The sequence below is a fragment of the Vidua chalybeata genome, chromosome 13 (genome assembly GCF_026979565.1).
Source record: "Vidua chalybeata isolate OUT-0048 chromosome 13, bVidCha1 merged haplotype, whole genome shotgun sequence".
NCBI lineage: Eukaryota > Metazoa > Chordata > Aves > Passeriformes > Viduidae > Vidua > Vidua chalybeata.
In genome coordinates, this window is record NC_071542.1 from 18150418 (window position 1) to 18165830 (window position 15413).

General features: G+C 48.3%; 2 protein-coding genes across 4 annotated transcripts; both read left to right on the top strand.

Moving 5' to 3' along the window:
- The first annotated feature begins 90 nt into the window (after positions 1-90).
- On the top strand, positions 91-3769 carry PDCD7 (programmed cell death 7). The gene is made up of 5 exons (XM_053955270.1): positions 91-798; positions 1865-2003; positions 2333-2569; positions 3183-3270; positions 3626-3769. Exons 1-5 carry the CDS (start codon positions 115-117, stop codon positions 3741-3743), a joined length of 1266 nt encoding a protein of 421 aa, XP_053811245.1. The 5' UTR covers positions 91-114; the 3' UTR covers positions 3744-3769.
- Positions 3762-15358, top strand: UBAP1L (ubiquitin associated protein 1 like). 3 transcript variants are annotated; one of them, XR_008433323.1, is made up of 7 exons: positions 3762-3847; positions 7897-8051; positions 9246-9998; positions 10911-11120; positions 13196-13297; positions 14172-15225; positions 15323-15358. XR_008433323.1 is itself a non-coding variant. In XM_053955268.1 (6 exons), the coding sequence occupies exons 2-6, from the start codon at positions 7920-7922 to the stop codon at positions 14304-14306; spliced, it is 1332 nt and encodes a 443-aa protein (XP_053811243.1). In that variant the 5' UTR covers positions 3762-3847; positions 7897-7919; the 3' UTR covers positions 14307-15310. The 3 variants fall into 3 exon arrangements, 2 of the variants coding, with proteins under 2 accessions (XP_053811243.1, XP_053811244.1); XM_053955268.1 differs by lacking the exon at positions 15323-15358 and having other exon boundaries at positions 14172-15310; XM_053955269.1 differs by lacking the exon at positions 15323-15358 and having other exon boundaries at positions 3783-3847; positions 7900-8051; positions 14172-15310.
- The last annotated feature ends 55 nt before the right edge of the window (positions 15359-15413 follow it).

Consider the following 15413-nt stretch of genomic DNA (forward strand, 5'->3'; position numbering starts at 1 on the left):
TTTCTGTGGAGCGAGAGGCGGGCGGGGCGGGTCCTCCGGGCCGCCAGGCGGCGCTGTGCTGCGGCGGGCGCTGCGGCGCTGTGGCGGCGGCGCGCTGAGGGCTGCGGCGGGATCATGGCGCAGCCACCGCCCTTCCCCGCCCGCCTCCCGCCGCCCTTCCGCGCCTTCCCGCCGCCCTTCGCCGGCCCCGCCGTCCGCCCAGCGCCCTTCGCGGTGGGGCCCGTGGCACCCCCGCCTTTCTTCTTGCCGCCGCCTGCGGGTGAGGGGGGACCGCGCTTCCCGCCGGGCGTCCCCTACTTAGCGGCGGCCCCGCCGCGGGCAGCGGCCGAGGAGGAGGCGGTGCAGCGGCAGCAGGATGAGCTGTGGCTGTCGCAGTTCCTCGGCCGCCGCCGCGCCGCTCCCCCGCCGCCACCGCCGCCCGCCGCCGCCAGCCCCAGCAGCGCCCGGGCCGTGGCGGTGGCGGCGCTGGGGCGGGTGGCCCGGGTGACGGCGCTCTGCCGGGCCCTGCGGCGCAGCGAGGACCAGGGCGACGAGCCGGGCTGGGCCCGGGCGCGGGAGGAGGCGGAGGCGGCTCTGCGGGAGCTGCGAGAGGTCGTGAGGCCACTGCGAGAGCCCGGGTACGGCGAGGCGCTGCGCAGGAAGGCCGAGAGGGCGAGGAAGAGGAGGCTGCGCCTGCAGCGGAGGAAGCACGAAGCCAGGGCGGCCAAGGAAGAGGAGGCGGCCCGAGCCGCCGAGCGGGAGGCCAAGATCGACCAGTGGCGGGCTAAGTGCATCCAGGAGGTGGAAGAAAAGAACCGGGTATGGTCCCCAGTGCCTGGTCCTGCCTCTCCCCGGGGCTCAGGACAGCGCGGTGGGGCAGGGGTGACCTGCCGGTAGTGGGGGCACGGCGGGCTGTGCCTGCCCCACACCTGGCTTTGACTCCCTCGCTTCAGTGGGTGCCACCGAGGTGCTGCATGACTTCAGCATTCTGAGAGACGTGCTGTTCCCAAGGTCTGCAGCCCTGCTTCTTGCTTAGAAGTCTTGGTGGGCATCTCGGTTTTGCCATCCTCATATTCTAGGCCTTGACATGAAATTGGGGTTTAAGTTGTTTCTGAACTCCTGGAGGTTTTCCTCTCTGGTCCCAAGTGTCAGCCTGTCCACACAGCTACCCTGTGGTGATCCGTGCTGTTTCAGTATCCATCAGCCTTGCTTCCTGCTCTAAGGCTTGTGGTTTACAAGCTTTTCGATCTCATGGGGAAGTAAAACATCTCCAAAGCAAAAAATACCACCTCAAATTAAGACTGGCTGGGAAGTGCTGGAGGCACCTTTCTGTTTGTTTTTGGCTAAAGAACTCCCTTTCTGCCATTCTGCTGCTGGGATGGTCCAGAGCAGCTGCTGAGGAAGGGTTTGTGGTCTGACTGTGGCAGGTTAATGGTCTTAATTGCAGATCTGTAGAATCGGGATGATTTCTGTTTATTGTAAAATACTTACCCTAAATTTCTGTGGCTAAAGGTTCTCAGGCTTTCATAATTCATAAATCATCTAGGAAGTGTACAAAAAATTGTGGATGTGGCACTTGAGGACATGGTTTAGTGGTGAACATGGTGGTGGTGCTGGGTTGACAGATTCCAGCCTTAACAATTCCATGATTCTGTGATTTGGCCCAGATTTATGAGTCCCACAGCATTTTTTTTTTCTCTGAAGTCTGTGGTATTTTAGCCTTTTTTCATAAAATGTCCAGGCTGGATTGTTGGCTTGTCTTGTTGCCGTTACTGTGAAGTCACTCTGCTCTCCAGTGCTTTGCTAATCTCTGAAAATACCCCTTGATTTGTGTCTTTGAGGGATATCTCACACATCTCATCTGTTTTTTTCCTTCCTTTCCTAGGAACAAGAGCTGAAGGCTGCTGCTGACAGTGTCCTGTCTGAAGTCCGGAAGAAACAAGCAGATACAAAGAGGATGATGGACGTCCTGCGCGGGCTGGAAAAGCTTCGGAAACTGAGGAAAGAAGCTGCTGCCAGGAAAGGTTCGTTATGAGATGGGTCTAAACTTTTTTAATTGTACACACAGGAAATAAGATGAGGGTGCCCTGTGCTGACTAGCAAGGCACAGCTTCAAAAAGCTGTGTCTTCATTGTGATTTTAATTACAGGAATAGGTAAAAAGTGCTGAATTCAGTGGTTTTGTTCCTATGTTTTCAAGCTCCTTCTGGAAGAAGGATTATTCCAGTGAGAATTGTGTCTGTTAACAAGGTTAAGCTCATGTTCCTCTGAGAATTTGCCAGCTCTTCTGTCAAGTCTGGTATCAAACTCCCTTCTGAATCTGAAAACTTAAAATCACTCCTGTTTCTGTTCAGGTGTTTGTCCACCTCCTTCAGCAGATGAAGCATTTGAAAATCAGGTGGAGAGTCTCCAAACATTGCTCAAAACTCGCACAGAACTGTATGAAGCTGAGGAAAGAGCATTAAGGGTTATGCTGGAGGGAGAACAGGAGGAGGAAAGGAAGAGGGAAATGGAAAAGAAACAGAAGAAGGAAAGGGAACGACTACTACAGCAGAAACTGGAAATGGATTCTAAGCTGTTTGGGGATCCAGGTAAATTCTGCCTCCTGTTCTTAGCAGTGTTTTTCCACATCACATCCCCATCTCACAGACACTGGATTTGAAATGCAGGCACAGATCTAGTTGAGAAAGGAATCATCCACTGGAGTAATTCGTGGTCTGAGAATGGGGGATAAACATAGTGCTGTTAACACCTGTGGTGTGAGAGGAACTGTTGAACTCTTCAACATGGATTGCAGCACATCTCAAGCTGGTTTCATGTTGTTTTGCAAGAAGAGGTTGTAGATTAAACGGAAGTGAGAATAAACAGATAGATTAAATAATTCCAGAACCATAGATGCTTTAGTCTGGTGCTTTGGTAAGTGTGACTCAGGTAATCTGTAAAGATTCAGTGTTCATATGTTCCCTTTTTTTAGTTGGTGGAGTCAGGAAGTTTTGCTAGTCTTGGCTTTCCTCTGGCACCTGTGGTACGGACCAGGAAATGTGCAACATATAAACAGTGTTTTATATATAATTTAGGGACCTAAAATGTCAGATTACAGCTGGGCAGTAGCAAATGATTTTGCAAATTCTGGGCTTCTGAGACTCACTGGAATGGAAGGTTTGTCTGGATTATTAAACAACTTCTTTGTCTGTGTTTTCACAGCTGAATTCCCACTCGCCCATCTACTGCAGCCTTTCAGAGACTACTACTTGCAAGCTGAACATTCTGTAGCAGCTCTAATCCAGATCAGGTAAAACCAAAGAAAGTATTTTATCATCAGAGATGGCAGACACTGTCTTTTGCAATTGTAAATTCAGTGCCCCTTTTGGTTTGTCAGCTTCTAAATATGGTTATGCAATGGATTGTTCTGTTTTTTTCGAGTTTCTTGCTTGAGTCATATCCAACAGATGCCCGTGTGAGGCAGAGTGCACTTCCATGCATAACCATTCCATTTAATTGAATTTTCACATTTGTCTTTTGAAAAACAAGTTTAAGAGTACAAGTATTGTGGGTTTTGTATCAATCAGTAACATCTATGTGGGTGTATAAGTCTTACCACCAAATTAATCCCAGCTCTCCTCTCAAAAACACTCTCTCTGTTAAAGGCATGAATGGGATCAGTACTTGGTGCCATCCGACCACCCCGAAGGAAGCTGCATCCCTCCAGGATGGGTTCTCCCGAGTCTCCCCACCAATGACACTTGGGCCACTGCTGTCAGATAATTTAGCAATAAATTATTCCAACGTTGGAGGATTGCTTTGTTATAATTACGTGTAAATATGAGAGGGTCCAAAGAGGAAGTCTCGTCCTCTCTTTCGGCAGCCAGGTATTGGAATGTCTTTACTGCAACATCTTGAAAAAAGGTTTAGTAATTGTTTTTGCTGATTGACTGTGCAGGGAGATAGCTGAGCAAGCCCCGAGCTGCCAGGTCTGTTGTGGTGTAGAATTACAATCCAGCTGCAAGTTCTTGTTAAATCTCAATCTTAATAAAGGAACATTGCTGATGGTGGTATTTGTGCCAGTATTAACATCCTATTTTTAGTGGCTTTTATCTTTATAAAGGATGATGAAAACTTCAGAAATGAAGAAATTTAAAATAAAAAGAAGAGGTCATTAGTAAACATGTTTTTCTTCTTAAATGAAGCATGTCAAGCATCACTGTCAAAATAGTTCCTGTATTTTTGGGTGTAGAAAGAAACCTATGGCAAGTTTAAACGAATTCTAAAGTACAAACAAGACAAGGTTTTTCAAGGTTGATTAAAGCAGCTGTTGACATTTTACTTTTGTGGACTAAAGCTGATACCAAAACATGGAAAAAATTCCCAGTTGTGGTGAAATAGGTCAGACAGTCATGTGAATAAATACATATTTGATGAATAAGCCTGCTGGAAAAAAAACTAATAAAATCTGAAGTCTAACCTACTCTAAGTGTTTTGACTATATAGATATTTTTGTATAGGGACATATCATGTCTATAATACTTGATTAAAAATAACAGCTTTATTTTGTAAGTTGGTTGTTTTGTACAGAACAAGTAGAGAAAAATGAATTTTTGTTTAAAGCATTTTCACGCTAGGGAAGAGATTTGTTTGAATACTTTGCATCAAATACAACTCCAACAAGGAGAGAATTGTTGGGGAAAGGTTTGTGTGAAGGAACTTCTCCCTCCTGCGAGGTGACAGAGGTGACACCTGATATAAAGCTTTCCATGTTCTGGACAGTTTGCTTGTAACTGTGGCGGGCCATATGGATTTGGAGCTTTACTGTTCTGCACAGATTGCTGTGGCACCTTTCCAGAGCTGCAGTCCTTATTCTTGCTTAGCTCCGGTGTGTGGGAATCGAGTTAATCTCACCAGTGCTTTGCCCCTTGGCATCACAACCGTGCGTAATTCACGTGTGTCATTGCCTAAATTCAGTTCTTGGGCCTTGGGTGTAATGTTAGTAGTGTCCTGGCTGAACCTTTGCACTGGTTTCTGTCAGTAAGAGACACGAACTGGTAGTTCCTGATAGAACCTGAGTGCAGAAGTTTGCAGTTCTTGCTCACCTGTAGCACCCCACAATACAGATTGCCATGAAGTTCTCTGCAGTTGGTGTTCTGATTTGCTCCTCTCTACATCCTCCCATCCCTAATGGCACTTCTAATATCTCATTACTCCAGACCCAAGGCTGAGTCAGATCCTGGGGAGTCTTCCCTGATGAAAACGCACAAGATTCAAATATAAAAATAAAAACAGATGCATAAAACCAATACAAACCCAACACTTTCAGTTCAGGCAGTTTAGTGACCAGAGGATGCTCTGCTTAAACAATTAAACAAAACTCCTTATCCCATCAGCATGTCTGATGGAACAGGCCAACTGCTTAAGCTGTGATTATCTTAAAGCTGTCCAAGTCAGCTGCTTGTCTGACACTGCAGGAATTTAAAGAGCTGAGCAGTAGATAAGGAAGCAGCAAAGCAGCAGCCCTGTTCTCCCTACCCTGCGAGGAGAGAGCTCCATGAGTTCATCTGATGGTAAGGACAGCTTCATACTGCTAATAAACATAGGGCTTGAAAGTGCCAGGGGGGGATCCACCTTTAGGTATGTTCTGTGTATTTGCTCTTGTCTAACGACATCTGCATTAAAATGTTTAATGGCTTTAGTGAGGAAGTTGTTGAAGCCACAGATGGGGAGGAATGTTTAAAATCTCAACTCATAAAATACATGGACACAGGGTATTAATTTAAAAAGTGTTGTTCAGACTTGATTCCCATTTTTCTGGGTGTAATATTTCCCACTGTTTTTAAGTTTTAAAAACTTTGTATAGCCCAGAAGAAGAGAGGTTGGCTGTGAGTTTCCAAGATTCATATGTATCCTATTCCTCCCCTGGTCCTGGTGCAGTTTGTGTTTTTCCTGCTGTTTAGGCATATCCTCTTCCTGATGTGAACTGGTCTGTGCACTGGCCAGTGTCGATGTGAAAGTGGGCAGGGTTGGTGTGGAGAACATGAGGTCAGAGCCCTTGTAGGAGTTCCCTTCTGGTGGGAATTGGTGTTTATGACTGACCCTCTTTTATCCTCTTCTAGTAGCATTTTTGTTGTGATTGCTCCTGCCCCAAAGTACTTCTTGTTTTCTAAACTGTGGTTTTGGGAATTAACACTTGTGTGAGCCTCTCTTAAAGCACAGTATTTATGCAGTGAAATACAGAGAGGTACAATACCATCTTCTCATATTTTCTTCATTGTGGCTTCAGACACACTCACTACCCATCACCATCCCTTAAAGTATCATTTGAACCTGAGTGCAGCCACTCTGGGTGACAGATGCTGAGACACGGCTTTCCTCAGCACCCTGGGATTTTGGGAAGAGCCAGTTTACAGCCCAAGCTGCAGGGAAGGTCAGTTCCCCCTGCATGCAGGAGCTGCTCAGGGTTGTAGCAGAAAGCTGAGGGAAGGTGGCTTTGCTTACAGATGTTTTCAGGCATCACCTTTGTCAGTGCTGACGTGGATTTTCCCTTAGGCTGAGCCCTCCTAAGCTGAGCAGATGGCCTGGCTCCACGTGGGATCCCAACACATTGCCTGTGTTGTGTATTAGTGGCAGGACATGTGCAGGAGCACAAAGCTCATTAGGGGCTCTGCTTGTGCAGGGGTATTAAAGGCTCCTGGTGTAAACAGGCAAAGTGACAACCCTGTTGTCATTCTGGTACAACCAGCTGAGTTGCCTGAGTGATTGTGCATGTTGATTGTGTGTCACTTTCTCTGGCCTGGAAGCTCTTTGTGAGTCCTTTGCCAACACAGGAAAGTGCCCTGAACCCCATCTCCCATTACAGACTGTTTATTTTTGCTTTAAACAGGCAGTTTTGTCATCCTTGTATATATTCTTCTGCATATTTCCTTTTAGTGGAATGTTTATCTTTGTTGTCATAGAAGCTGTTTGTTTTTAAAAGAAAAACATAATTGGGAAAAGCACTTAGGGATGTCACATACATATTTACTGTGTGACCTGAGGATGAGTGCTGAGGACTTTGGGATGAGCAGGCACATGCTGCCAGTACCAGAACTTGGTGGAAGACTGGCTACCAGCTCCTAACAGTTTATAATCTATAAAAGAAGTGATTTTACACACTGTCACCACTGGGAAGCTGAAAGCTTGAGGCTTCATGCAGCAAGTAATGGCTTTTCAGTAAATTGAGACATTTATAGGGACCTGATGGTGACACTTGAAGTAATATTTTCCCTGACAGCATTCCCAATTCACCAGCAATTTTTCTTTCCCCTGCAATTCCTGATCTAAAACCATCACCACACTTAAAATGAATGCATGGTCCTAAAAGCTAATCTTAGAAATGGCTTGTTTGACATCCTTCTAATCCCCAAGCTTGCCTGATGCACCGTCTCCTTGCCTGGCTCCCAGTAAGCTGCTGCAGTGCCCGAAGGAATGCCCTCACCCCAGCTCCCTGGGGATGCTCTGTGTGATGGCTTAGCAGCACGAGGCCATGTGCATGAGCTCTATCACCACAGGTTGTGCAGACAGGGTGTCCTCCTTGGCTGTTCTTTCCCCCTCTGTAACTGGAAAAAGTGCTCAGTCCATCCCAGCCTGGGGAAGGGAGTGTGCAATGGCACCAGAGGGAGAGGGAGAGACAGGAGTGATGGGAAGCAGCAGGGCAAGCATGGAGGAGAAAAATACTCAGGATCTCTGCCAAAGGAAGCCATAAGCTTGGTCAAGTCCTTCTGGCTCAAGCTGAGAATAGCAAAGGTTAGTTCAGACAAAGCTTCCTGGTGTCAGTAATTAAGATTTTGCCAATCTGTTTTTACCCAGCTGGCACTTGAAACAGCTCATCTTTCTGTCCTTCCAGCCAGCTTAAGAGATGCTCTTACAGTTTCTGTTTCCCTTCCTCCAGCAGCAAGAAATCAGGCAGCAGCAATGAACTACCTGGATGAAGTTCCCTTCCGGACAGCCATGAGCCTCAATGGGGACTCAGAGGGAGAAATCCCTTTAGTCACTGCCCCGGACATTGAGCTCCCTGACTGCACCGACATCCTCGTGAGCACCATGGTGAGTCCACAGCCAAGTCACTGCTGGGGGATGCTCAAAGGGATGTCAGCAGCGTTCTCATGAAAGAAGGGATGGGAAACCACCTAACTGATCTCCTCACTGGCTGGTTTGCAGAATTACTGGGAGGAGGTGAGAATGATTAGTGGTGTATGGCAGTGATGATGGGGTTGGTTTGGGGTTACTTTCTAAAAATCCTTTCCAAGAAGTAAGGTTAGGGTTTTCTGGGATAGGAGGACAAATTTCAGGCTCTGCTCTGGGGTTGTTTTCTACTTTGGAGTTATCACTGTCTCATTTATTAATAATATTTATTAAATATTTACCAATAAATCTTCCAGCTATAAGCAGGCACTACTACCTGGGCTGGAAGCATATAGATAGTGTTCCCCTCTGAGGCTAAACCATTGTGCTGCTGGTCCAGGCTGATCCTTATGGAGGGATGTGAGGGTGTTTTCCTTGGGGAGGCTGATTTGGGTCCACAGCTGACCCAAGTGGCAAGAACAGTAAAAACAGCATTCCTGGGCTGTGAATGTACTTGCCTGCCTGTCAGGAGGAGACCTTGTTTGGAGAGCTCTGGGACAGGCAAGGCTTGTTTGTTCCAGGAAAACCCTCAGATTTCAGTCACAAACACACTTATATTTTAAGCTGAACTATGTGGAAATGACAACTCTGTTTGGGGACCAGCCGAGACCCTGGCGCCACTAGATAATCTCATGGCTGGTTCTGCTTCTGCCCGAGGTGGCATCTCTCCTCTTGGTGGCTTCTGAGCCCCTGAAGTGGCTCTGCCAAGCGCTGCTAATGAGGGTCACAAACAAACTCTGCCACCATTCTGGGGACAGCCTGTGGCTGGATGCGATGCCTCTCTGCAGCTGCCTAAAATTGGGATGTCTGCACACTCCTGCCTCCCACAGTCAAAGTGACACAAACACCTCCAAGCATAAAATACTTTTCCAAAGAATTTTAGGTGCAACTCACAATAGTAATGACTTCATAGATAAGACTTTTTTGAAGTATGAATTTGAGGATTCCCTATAGAGATGAGACTGGCACTGCCCAGTCCTACTGCCAGCCCTAATGCTCAGGGAAATAGGAGCTGATGTGGGAAGCCTGCAGCCCTTAAGATGCTTCGTGGAGTGCACAGTTTGCTCCATGCCACGTTTCTCATGTCCTCACCAGCTGCCTCTCGCTCTTCCGCAGCACGACTTCTCGCTGGAAAGGAAAGTGCTGTACTGGGTGGAGGTGGCCTCTCAGCAGCAAACCTCCCGCCATCGAGTCACCTCCGAAGTCGTCCCCACGGCTCCCCCGTGCTGGCTGCTGCTGGTGGACCCCGCCGACAGCTACGGGGGGCGGGGTCGGGACGGGGCAGTGCGGCGCTCCATCAGCCTGAGCGCTGCCGACAGCTGCTACGGGCACGCCAAGGGCAGGGCGGTCCTGTCCGACACCGAGAGTGACACCTGGCACTCGGAGGAGGGCGACTACTCGGATGATGAATACTCCTCCACCTCTTGGGAAGAGAATGACAAGGACGAAACGCTCCTCTCCAGGAGGAGAAGCTCTGCGAGAAGTGTGTCTTCACGCCCCGGCTTTTACCAGACCCGACCAAAGACATCACCTGGCTTACTGGAGCCCTCGCCAGAGAACAACGTCCACAGCCCAGCCAGCCCAGACCCCAGCAAGCAGAGAAGATCCATGGTGATATTTAACAACATGAAGAACGAGCTGGGAGCCGCCAGGAGGAAGCTGGCTGCTTTGGTGCATCCTTTGAACAGAGCTGCCACAGGGAGCAGGGGGATCCTGGTGCCACGGCTGCTGCCCCAGTGCCCCGGCACCAACCACAGCATCAAATACGGGCCAGATCCAGACGTGTCCCAGCAGGGGACCAGTGTGCCAACTCCTCCGGCCACAGCCGCGCCGATCCCTCCCATCAAGCAGCACAAGCCCACGGTACCGGTGAGAAGCTTCCCTTGGTGGCCCTTTGTTCTTCACTGGGAGAGGAGGGAGGTGGAGGGCGTGGAATTGGTCTCATTTGGTGGGGGCTGGCCCAGCAAAAAGGAAGCAAAATGGGGCTTTGGAAAGACTGGACCCATGAGGAATTGCTGAAGTTTTCACGAGAAGTGAAGAAAGGGTTTGATTTTGTCACTGAGGTTGAAAGAAGCTTTCTGGGTGCACATTTACTTTCTCTGTCCAAAATATCTGTGTTTTTCCCAATCAGGGTCTAATCTGATTTTCAATTGAAACACTAAAACAAGAGTAAAATATGGAGGGGTTGTCCTCTTTTTGCTACATTATCCCATTCTAACAGATAAAAGTGGGGTTTATAGGGAAATGTCCCCTTACAGACATTATGTCTTTTCTAGGATACTTTGGACTTCATAGTCCTAGTAGAAATACAGATCATTTAGTGATAGAGACAGTGATGTGAAAGGATGGAGTAAATAGTACTCTGTCAACTTAAATCTGAATTGCACCCTGCTTTTAAGAAATTGCATCTAATCCAGCTGCTTGAGAGATGTAGGAGATGAATTACTGAAAACCTGCAATAAAAGCATCAGACACTTGAATTACCAGGTTATTTATATGCAGTTGCATTTGACATGGAGTAATTAAGGAGAGATTAAATGCCCATGTGTGTTTGTACAACACCCACCCTGAACACTCTTCTCTGACCTGTATCTATAGCTGAGCCTGGATTTAATTAAGTCCAGTCTCATTTGATGCTCATTTGATGTTCCTTGTATGGGAATTTCCCTCTTCTGGAGAGAGCAAGGTAACCATCAGTATTCAGAAGCATTGCCTCAGCCTGGGTTGTTCAGCTCATTCCATGACCTGGAGCAATAAGACCATCTGTTTTTTTCCTTGCAGTCCCTCAGCCCCTACACTTGCCTCCCCCCTGCCTCCACGCCTGGACGACCTCTCAGCTGCCACAGATCCCAGCCAGATTCCTCAGCTGACCTGCTCTCTGCACTGAGCCAAGAGGAGAGAGACCTCATCGAGCCCGTCATAGCCCTGGGCTACCCCACCCAGAAAGCCATCCTCACCCTCCAGAAGACAGGAAGGCAAAGCTTAAGTCAGGTTGGTAGAGCTGGCACAGCACTGGGAGAAACTTTTGGAAAAAGGAAAGCTTGATTTTAATGGAGAAAGGAATGGCTGTCTTCTTTGGGGTAGATTTTTGAAGGCCTTGCCTTTCCACTTTGGTGTCAGACCACAGCTGACAGGATTTTCCATGAGATTACACTTTTGCTGTAATAAAATAGCAATGAGTTGCCCTTAGCTTCTCAGTGCATAATCACGGCTGGCTTTGTTATCTGTTCAATCTGTTGTGTGAAGCACCATGTCCTTTTGAGGTACAAATTTTGCCCCCATATATGGAAACTTTTTGCACATCATTTTTCCCAGCTGTTGGATTCATTTGATTATTGCCATGGCTCATCCTGTCAGAGTGGGACTGTAGGAACACCTTGGAGATTTGGTTGGGCTCTCTCCAAAACACAACTTCCCTGTGCTGGAGCAAGAAGGGAATCCCTGCAAACATTGCAGCGGAGTCCCAGAGCCCTTTTCCCAAGGAACCCTCTAAAATAACCTGAAATTTATTGAAAATATTTAGCATGCAGCCTCCTCCTACCCCTGGTATGTGAGTAGGTCCCTGCCTGCTGTGCTGCATCCTCATTCCCAATGTCTCTGTCCAGATGAATGTCAGAAAGGTCCAGGTGGGCTCAGAGGCTCATGACATGAGGCAAGCAGCTGGCTTTGACTCCCTTGGCAAACTCGGGGCTGGACCTGCCCATACCAGCAGAGGATTTTAGGGCTAAATTATCCAAGTAGTTATTGCAAAGAGAGAAGGGTCTTAATCACAGCTGAGCAAGAGGAATATCCATGGGGCTGTCAAGCCAGGGAGCAAGAGTAGATATTGGCAGGACATGAGCAGGCAGAGCACCAAGCAGCTGGTGCCAGCTGCCAGTCTCCTTCCCATTCCCCTGGGAGCTGCCTCTGCTGCGTGGGCCAGCTCTCACCCGCCTGGTCGGCGCACGGAGCTGCTCTGTGGCTGAGTCATCCTGCAGCTTCCGGCTCCCTCCTTACTCACCCCGGCTGGACCAGCTCCCCAGAGCTCGCTGGAGTTTAGGTGAGCTGAGGTGGGAAGGGAAGCTTTATGTCTTCAATCCATAGAGGTTTAATCTAGGCACAGAGAGATGGGCAGAGCCCAGCCCATGTTTCACAGAGCCATGCGAGGGCGTCTTGTAGCAGCTGCTGGCTTCAAAATGAAGAAGCAGTGTGTCTTATTAAGGGTAGAAATGGGTACAGCCTGCTCCCTTCTGTATAAACCCCAGGACTCCCACTCCCTTGGAGAAGAGATTACTGCATCAAAAGACAAGGTCTGCCTTCTTCATCAGCAGTTCCCATCTTTCCCATTTATGCCCAATGCAGCCAAGATAAAGCCTGACCCTTCATGCATCTTTTACAAGTACCAAACTACCAAAGTAGTCTAAATCTTCCTGGAAAATATGTTCCAGCTGAAGTTAAAAGGAAGACCTGTGCTGTGACCAAGCAATAAAGATTGCTTGCTGTTGATACCTGAGGTTTCGATGTGTGACAATGACTACTTCAAATGTTTTTGGACAGTGAGTGATTCTCGTGATATTTAAAAGATGCTGCTGGGAATTGTGCGTCAGCATTCCAAGAACAACGAGGAAAGCCAAAAATAACTGTTTACTTTCAGTAATGACAGCACACAGGTCTCCCCTGGGGTGGGCTTTGCACTTGGACCCTGGAGCAAACCCTCGGGTGCCTGAACCCCATTGCATCAAAGGGATGCGGGGTCAGCTGAGCGAAGTCATCCCACCGGGACAGGCTCTGCCTCACCCTGGAGGCCATCGCTCTGCATCTTGAGTGTTCACATGTTTGGTTTCCTCCTTGTTCCCATTCCCACCGTGGGAGGGTGAAGGGGGACCAAGATGTTGTCTCCCACTGGAAATCCTGCAGACAGACAGACAGACAGACCTCCCTGGCTGAGCATTAGATGGGAACTGGCAAGATGGTGGTGGCTCATGTACCCCCCATAGGGTGTTCCTGGGAGGTGTTAAGGGGGCTCCTGACTGGCCTTGCTCCCCATGCCTGCAAGGCTGGATTAACCTGTCTGTCTTCCTCTGCAGTTCCTGAGCTACCTGGGTGCCTGTGATCGGCTGCTGAAGCAGGGCTATGAGGAAGGGCAGGTGGAGGAAGCCATGGAAATGTTCCAGTACTCGGAGAAAAAGGTCAGAATGGGATGGCACAGCTCAGCCCTTTGTGCTGTGTCCTCCAGGATCTCTTTTTCGGTGGGCTGCACGCTTCCCTCTGCCTCCACAGGCCCTCCTGCAGCCTCATGGAGGGCCAGACCCCTAGGGCAGTGTCACCATAAGGACCCCTGGGGGAGGACACCTGCTCCTTCACTCTCCTCCACCCTTCTTCTCGCTGTTGTGCATCACGATGCTCACTCAGCCTTTGCATGGGAGTCACGTCCCGAGCCCACCAACACTCACACTGTGTCCTGCCCTGCCAGCTCTCCCTTCTACCCCCAGGGAGGAGAACCATGGAGAACTGGGCATTTGTCTCCATCATCAGTCTCCCCGTGGGGGTAATGGAGAGCCTGGGAAGGCAGAGCTGCATGAAATCCAGGCTGGCAGTGTTTGCCAGGATGCCGATGCCTGTAGGATTGCCATGTCCTTAGGGCAGTGGCAGTGGGAGGGTGCCTGGGTCTGAGTGTCAGGGAAGGGTTTATTTATTAAGGACACGGCTCCAGATGATGTTGTGGCGCTGGGGCCTAGCCTGAACAAAGCAGAGGAGCAGGACAAATAAATTCCAGCTGTGCTCACTGCCATTCCCTGCTCTCTTCATAATGCAGGCAAACACTGCATGGAATTGATATAAATAGTATAAGGAATAGTGAAGCTAGAGGCTGACTTTATTAAATATTTCTTATTTAAGACGTTTCAATGCTACCAGGGATATGTGTGCTCTCAATCTGCTGTCACAGTGATACAATTTAGCCAGATCTGAGTGCAGCCTTGTCCCACAGCACTGCTTTTTCTGAAACTACATGATATATCCATCCATGATAACATCATTCTTCTCTCCTCCTTCTTCCTCCAGGCAGCTGAATTCTTGCATCTGTTGGCTCAGTTTAATGATATGGGCTTCCAGCAAAATGAAATCAAAGAAGTTCTTTTGCTTTGTGGGAATCAGAGGGAGAGGGCTCTGGAAGAGCTTGTGATGAAAACCCACTGAGCAGCATCCTGGAGCAGTCACAGCTTCCCCCCTCCACATCAGACCAGAAGGACTCAGTGATTCTGCTGCTCCATCCCCACCCCTGGAAGCACCAGACACACAACTTCAAAGCTCTGCTTTGGTGTCTCATTTTATGGACATCAGTCATAAGAGTGTTTATCATTCAGACACTGACTGCATAGCAGGAATGTTTATCTCTTCACCCACACATCCCCACCCTTGATCATCTCAGCTATTCAGATTAAAGAAGATCCAAACTGCCTTCGGCTTAGATTTTTGCAAAAACCAAACCAAACCAGTGTTCTCCCTCCACCTGGGGTGATGGCTGTCATGTTTTCAGCTACAATCAAGTGGGGTTTCTTAAAAGATTATATAAATCAACAGAATAAATTGTTTTCCTAAAATCTGAAGGCTCCTGCAGGAACATGTGTTGGTCCTGGCTTGGGAAGAGTCTCAGCTGACTTAGTCATGGTTGAATATTGTAATTGAAATCCACTTTGATCACATTAGCTTCTCCTTTTAAACCAGATATTTGAGGAAAATACACAGTTCCATGTGGATAAAGAAAGAAAACAAGCTGCCCTTGCTCTGAAATACATGAGGTTTATCCAGTGCAATGAAAAACGGTGGAGGAAAAGGTTTGTCCTCAGGCAACTTCATGAGATCAGAACAGAGAGATGGGGAACTGCTCACTGCCCTCATGCTCTGCCCAAATCAGGAAAATTCAGGGGATACTTCCCTAAACTGTGAATACAGTGGTTCCAAATGAAGTGAAGCATGAATGTCAGCATCAGGAGCATCTGGATGTCCAAGGGAATTTCTGTATGTAACTGAAGGACAGAGAATGGGAGATCCAGATCACTGTACAGGATGTGTGTCTTGGCTTGGCAGTGGAACAGTGACAGTGTTTTCACATAAAGTATGTTATTTTCGTGTGAATTAGAAACAGATGTAATTTCTTTGAGTAAAGATGCTTGGGGGGGTTCTTCTGCAACATGTTTGTCTTTTTCTGTCAGCATGCCAACTGGCACAACCCAGCAGAGAAAATCCTTAGCTGTATTCGTACCATTTTCCATTGTACCCTTCCAAACAATCTCCCAGTGCAAT

Bases quoted from the DNA above. Each gene is read 5' to 3' on its own strand.
- PDCD7 (XM_053955270.1), top strand. From the start codon at position 115: ATGGCGCAGCCACCGCCCTTCCCCGCCCGCCTCCCGCCGCCCTTCCGC. The intron at 2,004-2,332 runs GTTCGTTATGAG...GTTTCTGTTCAG, and splicing joins AGAAGCTGCTGCCAGGAAAG to GTGTTTGTCCACCTCCTTCA. The intron at 2,570-3,182 runs GTAAATTCTGCC...GTGTTTTCACAG, and splicing joins TAAGCTGTTTGGGGATCCAG to CTGAATTCCCACTCGCCCAT.
- UBAP1L (XM_053955268.1), top strand. From the start codon at position 7,920: ATGAACTACCTGGATGAAGTTCCCTTCCGGACAGCCATGAGCCTCAAT. The intron at 11,121-13,195 runs GTTGGTAGAGCT...CTTCCTCTGCAG, and splicing joins GAAGGCAAAGCTTAAGTCAG to TTCCTGAGCTACCTGGGTGC. The intron at 13,298-14,171 runs GTCAGAATGGGA...TTCTTCCTCCAG, and splicing joins TCCAGTACTCGGAGAAAAAG to GCAGCTGAATTCTTGCATCT.